Below are 6,030 nucleotides of genomic sequence, written 5' to 3'. Positions count from 1 at the left end.
TTATGGGCCACTTGCTTAGAAACATTATCTCTACCAGAAAATTATGATATGACATGACAGAGCTCTATTGAGCAAAGCTTTTACGTATGATTTTCAGATATGCACGTAGTTATAATTATTCATGATACGATTTTCATCATGCGCTTTACGATACTATATTTTTACGTTGCACGCGATTTTATGATATATTTACTTGTTATTCACGATATATACATGTTGAGTCTTTAGACTCACTAGACTTGATTGTTGTAGGTACTGATGAAGTCGAGACGGAGGGCGTAGACCAGTGAGCGATCTTGTGGCAGCAGTAGTAAACCCGAGGACCTCATGATTTAATTTATGCACCTTTTATTATTCAAACTCGATTTTACATGTTGGATTATGTTTAAATTGTTGTTTGAGATATTATGTTGACTTCCGCTGTTATTTTAAAGTTAAAATTATTTACATGTTTATTTTATAAATTGGGCAAGTTATTTATTTATTTAGAAAATTTTTAATAATTCTGCAAAATTTTAAATACGAAATACGGGCCTTTTCAGTTGGTATCAGAGCCTATGTTCTTGTAAAGGTTTGTACTGCTACTGCTCTCGAGAAGCTCATGAAGTCACGTATTCGGTCTGTAAGTTTACATTTACGCATTTTATTTAAAGCATGAATTATTTTAACAGCATGTTTTCATGAAATGTTTTTACGTTCAGATTTTTTAATTATTTCAGTATTTATTTAAATTTAAGATAAATTATGGAATTATGCATGTTAATTACGTATGGGCTATATATGGAACAGTATGCCTCCTAGACGCCAGGTTGGACGCCCGAGAGGTGGTGGTGAGCACCGTCATGATGACGGTGAGGGTCAGAGGCAAGAGAGGCAGGGACCTCCACCCCCTCCACCAGACATGAACGCCCAGATGTTAGCTGGGATGACTCAGTTCTTCGCGCAGTTTGCGGGGAACAACGCTGTGGCAGCCAGACAGACGGGGCCTGAAGCTGTCTGTGAGCAGTTTATGAAGATGAGGCCGAAAGAGTTCTCAGGGACGACAGACCCTTTGGTTGCAGAGGGCTGGATTAAATCCCTTGAGGTTATTTTCGAGTTCATGGGGCTTGAAGATGGAGATAGGGTTCGTTGTGCGACTTATCTGTTTGGAGGAGACACTCATCTGTGGTGGGAAGGAGCAACTGTAGCTTTGGATATGGCTACTTTGAGCTGGGCGCGCTTCACAGAGGTATTTTACTCTAAATATTTTACTGACGAGGTGCGTTCCAGGTTGACCAGGGAGTTTATGACCCTGAGACAGGGAGACACGACTGTTACGGAGTTTATCCGTAAATTTGAGAGGGGTTGTCACTTTGTACCCCTAATTGCAAATGACGCTGGTGCAAAATTGAGGCATCTTATGGATGGTCTGCGGCCGATCTTGCGCCGTGATGTTAGGGTGGCTGACCCTACTACCTATGATGTTGCTGTTTCCAGAGCTCCAGCGGCAGAGCAAGACCAGAACGATATTGAGCGCGATCGCCAGGGTAAACGACCATTTCAGGCACCACACCGTCCTCCCCACCAGCAGCAGCACCAGAATAAGTGACCTTTCCACGGTCCACCCAGGAACAGAGGGCAGCAGCAACAGCAACAGGAACAGGGACGAGCAGTCCCAAGGACAGTGGAGTATCCAGTCTGTGCCAAGTGCTCACGTCGTCATGCTGGGACTTGTATGTATGGTTCGGGAAAGTGTTACAAATGTGGTAGTACAGACCATATATTGTAGAATTGTCCTCAGAAGAATCTGCCTACCCAAGGCAGAGTTTTTGCTCTCCATGCTGCGGAGACTAACCCAGAGACGATGCTCATGACAGGTATCCTAAATCTTTAAGCTGTATTTGAAGTTTAATGTTTTTGGTTAAAATTTTGAACTTAGAATTTATGATAGGATTGCATGTTCTAATCGGTGTTACTGACGGAAATTTAGGTTAGGAAAACTTTGACCTTTGCATGTCTATAAGCATAGTTCTAGTAAAACTATTGGGTTTAGCATGATATTCCAATCTTTCAGGGAGAATCTTTATAGCCGGTTCAGCTACGAAAGCCTTGATAGATTCAGGGGCTACTCATTCATTCATTTCAGAAACCTTTGCAAATTCTCTCAAGATCAAGACAATTGGGCTAGACATAGCGTATTCAGTAGCATTGCCTTCTGGAGAGGAGATGACAGCTACTAATGTGATCCGAGATATAGACCTTGAACTTCATGGTAATCTCGTTTATGCGGATCTTATAGTGCTACCGATGCCCGAGTTTGATATCATTCTGGGTATGGACTGGCTTTTGAGGAACAGAGTTTTGATTGACTTCCAGCGGAGATCTGTTCTAGTTCGACCGCCTGGGATGGAACAATTCTTATTCGAACCAGACAGGTATTTTAATTTACCGCGTATGATATCTTGTGTCCAGGCTAGGAAGCTCATTCATAGAGGGTGCCGAGCATTTTTAGCTACTCTTGTATCTGTTCCTGAGACGCCCAAACAGTCAGCATCCGATGTTCCTGTTGTCAAAGACTTTCTAGATGTTTTTCCTGATGACGTCACTGGTTTACCACCTGTGCGAGAGGTGGAATTCTCTATTGAGCTTATGCCAGGTACCGCGCCGATCTCAAAGGCACCGTACCGATTAGCACCGACAGAGATGGCAGAACTCAAGAAGCAGATTCAGGAACTTCTTGACAAGGAGTTCATTCGCCCGAGTTTTTCTCCATGGGGCGCGCCAGTCTTATTTGTGAAGAAGAAGGATGGGTCGATGAGGCTTTGCATTGATTATCGGGAGTTGAACAAAGTTACAGTGAAGAACAAATACCCACTCCCGAGGATTGAAGATTTATTTGATCAGTTGCAGGGAGCTTCAGTATTCTCCAAGATTGATCTGCGTTCTGGGTATCATCAGTTGCGGGTGAAAGACGCTGATGTTCTCAAGACTGCTTTTAGGACTCGTTATGGCCACTTCGAGTTTCTTGTGATGCCGTTCGGTTTGACGAATGCGCCAGCGATCTTCATGGATCTCATGAATCGCGTATTCCAGCCGTATCTTGATCAGTTCGTGATAGTATTCATAGACGATATTCTGATCTACTCAAAGAATCAAGAGGATCACAGCAGACATCTGACCACAGTATTGCAGACCTTACAAAAGCATAAGCTATTCGCGAAGTTCAGCAAGTGCGAGTTCTGGTTAGAGAAAGTGGCGTTCTTAGGCCACGTCGTTTCTAGCAGCGGTATTGAGGTAGACCCGGCGAAAGTTGCAGCAGTCAGGGATTGGGTTGTGCCGCAAAATGCATCAGAGATCCGTAGTTTCCTTGGACTAGCAGGATACTATCGGAAGTTTATTCAGGGATTCTCCTCCATCGCAGTTCCACTCACGTCATTGACGAAGAAGAATGTTAAGTATGTGTGGAGCGAAGAATGTCAGAAGAGCTTCGATACATTGAAGCAAGCTCTTATTTCAGCGCCAGTATTGGCCATGCCTTCAGGACCCGGGGATTTTGTTTTGTATACCGATGCTTCGAAACTCGGGTTAGGCGCGGTATTGATGCAGCATGGGAAGGTGATAGCATATGCTTCTCGTCAGTTGAAGATTCATGAGAAGAATTATCCTACCCATGATCTAGAGTTGGCAGCCGTAGTATTTGCATTGAAGATTTGGAGGCATTATTTGTACGGAGAGAAGTGCCAGATCTTCAACGACCACAAGAGTCTCAAATACTTCTTTACACAGAAAGAGTTGAATATGCGGCAGAGGCGTTGGTTGGAGTTAGTGAAGGACTATGACTGTGACATTAGCTATCATCCTGGCAAAGCTAATGTAGTTGCGGATGCGTTGAGCAGGAAAGTCGCAGGGATGGCTCATTTGGGGGTTTCGAGACCTCTTCAGTTTGAGATGCAGAGGTTTGATCTGGAGACATATCCTCAAGGTAAAGTTCCTTGTCTATCTACTTTGACGATCCAGTCTTCTCTTCTAGACCGTATTCGCAGTGGACAGTTAGCAGACGAGCAGTTGGCTAAGTGGAGACAGAGAGATGAAGCCAATGGCGGTATCTTGTACACAGTTAGAGACGGTATTGTCAGATATCGAGACAGAATGTGGGTTCCGAGCAGCGATTCTATTCGAGCAGATATTTTAGCTGAGGCCCATATGTCGCCGTACTCTATTCATCCAGGGAGTACGAAGATGTACAAAGATCTGCAGTTATTATATTGGTGGCCAGGAATGAAGAGGGATATCAGACGATTTGTATCCGAGTGTCTGACGTGTCAGCTAGTGAAAGCGGAACACCAGAGACCAGCAGGTTTGCTCAAGTCTCTTCCTATTCCCGAGTGGAAGTGGGAGAATGTTACTATGGACTTCGTTGTCGGTCTGCCGAAGTCAGTCAGAGGGTCAAATGCTATATGGGTGATTGTTGATCGTCTTACGAAATCAGCTCATTTCTTGCCTATTAAGACGACTTTCTCCATGATCCAGTATGCAGAGTTATATATTCGGGAGATCGTTAGACTTCATGGTATTCCCATTTCTATCGTGTCTGATCGAGATCCTAGATTCACTTCATCATTTTGGAAGAGTCTACATTCAACTATGGGTACGAAGTTGTTGTTTAGCACGGCTTTTCACCCCCAGACAGATGGTCAGTCCGAGAGAGTTATTCAGATTTTGGAGGATCTTCTTCGTGCATGTGTCCTTGATTTCTCCGGGAGTTGGGAATCAAAACTACCGTTGGTGGAGTTTACCTATAACAACAGTTTTCAGTCGTCTATAGGTATGGCTCCATATGAAGCACTGTACGGTCGTAAGTGTAGATCTCCTATACATTGGGATGAAGTAGGGGAGAGATCAGAGTTGGGTCCGGAGATTGTGCAGCAGGCTGTTGATACAGTAGTCAAGATCCGTGACAAGATGAAGACTGCTCAGAGTAGACAAAAGAGTTATGCGGATCAGAGGAGGAGAGATCTGGAGTTTGCTGTTGGTGACCATGTTTTCGTGAAGATAGCACCGATGAAAGGTGTCATGCGGTTCGGGAAGAAAGGAAAGCTCAGTCCGAGATTCATCGGACCATTTGAGATCCTCGACAGAGTTGGGACGTTAGCTTACCGTGTTGCTCTTCCGCCGAATCTGGCCGGGGTAGACAACGTGTGTCACGTCTCCATGCTGAGGAAGTATATGGCGAATCCATCACATGTCTTGAACTTTGAACCGTTGCAGCTCACTCCGAATTTGTCATATGAGGAAAGACCAGTGCAAATTTTAGACAGACAGAAGAAAAAGCTTCGGAACAAAATGGTCAAGCTAGTGAAAGTCAAATGGCTCAATCATTCAGAGGATGAAGCTACGTGGGAATCTGAGCCAGAGATGAAGAGTCGATATCCCGAGTTATTCGGTAAGTTTTAATTTCGGGGACGAAATTCCTTTAAGGGGGTAGAGTTGTAGTACCCGAAAAATCAGATTACGTATAAGCCATGCATAATTTTTATTATTTAAATTAAAGATGAATTTTTAAGAAAATATGAAGTGTTTTATTTATTTTAAAAGAAGATGTTTAGTTTTATCTTTTCAGGATAAATACGCGAGGTCGGACCGGAGTTTGGAGATTAGAGATAAGATTAATAATAAGAAAAATATTCCTAAATTTAATTTAAGTCAAAGAATAATTTAATTTTAAAGAAAAAGAATGTTTTAAGATTTATTAAATTTATGTGAGCTAAGTAGTTAAATAAATTCTTTTAGGTTAAATATTTAATTAAAGCTTAAATTAAATTATGTAAACAAATAAGGATGAATTAATCTAGATATAAAATAGTCAAGAAATTTAAAATAGCATATAAATAATAAAATTTTAAACCATGCAATGCCATGCAAGATTCTATCCTAAATTAATTTGTTAATGTAATAAAATAGATGATTAAAAATCTTAAACATTTAAAATATAAGACTTAAACAATACCATGCAAATGGGTAACAACTTTCGGTCAAGACATTAAAAAAAAA

At 42.1% G+C, this 6,030-nt stretch overlaps 2 protein-coding genes across 2 annotated transcripts in view; both read left to right on the top strand.

The window, feature by feature from the left end:
• The window catches only part of LOC140963002 (double-strand break repair protein MRE11-like), a 65,295-nt gene that overhangs the window by 46,500 nt on the left and 12,765 nt on the right, over window positions 1-6,030 (top strand). The window lies entirely within an intron of this gene.
• The window catches only part of LOC140963025 (uncharacterized), a 12,176-nt gene that overhangs the window by 3,204 nt on the left and 2,942 nt on the right, over window positions 1-6,030 (top strand). The window contains exon 2 of the mRNA XM_073422228.1: window positions 253-1,856. Within this exon, the coding sequence (XP_073278329.1) occupies window positions 770-1,588 (819 nt within the window). The 5' untranslated portion in view covers window positions 253-769 and the 3' untranslated portion in view covers window positions 1,589-1,856. The remainder of the gene's footprint in view (window positions 1-252; window positions 1,857-6,030) is intronic.

The sequence above is a fragment of the Primulina huaijiensis genome, chromosome 2 (assembly GCF_012295235.1).
Source record: "Primulina huaijiensis isolate GDHJ02 chromosome 2, ASM1229523v2, whole genome shotgun sequence".
Taxonomy (NCBI): Eukaryota; Viridiplantae; Streptophyta; class Magnoliopsida; order Lamiales; family Gesneriaceae; genus Primulina; species Primulina huaijiensis.
This window is presented reverse-complemented; position numbering and strand designations above follow the sequence as displayed.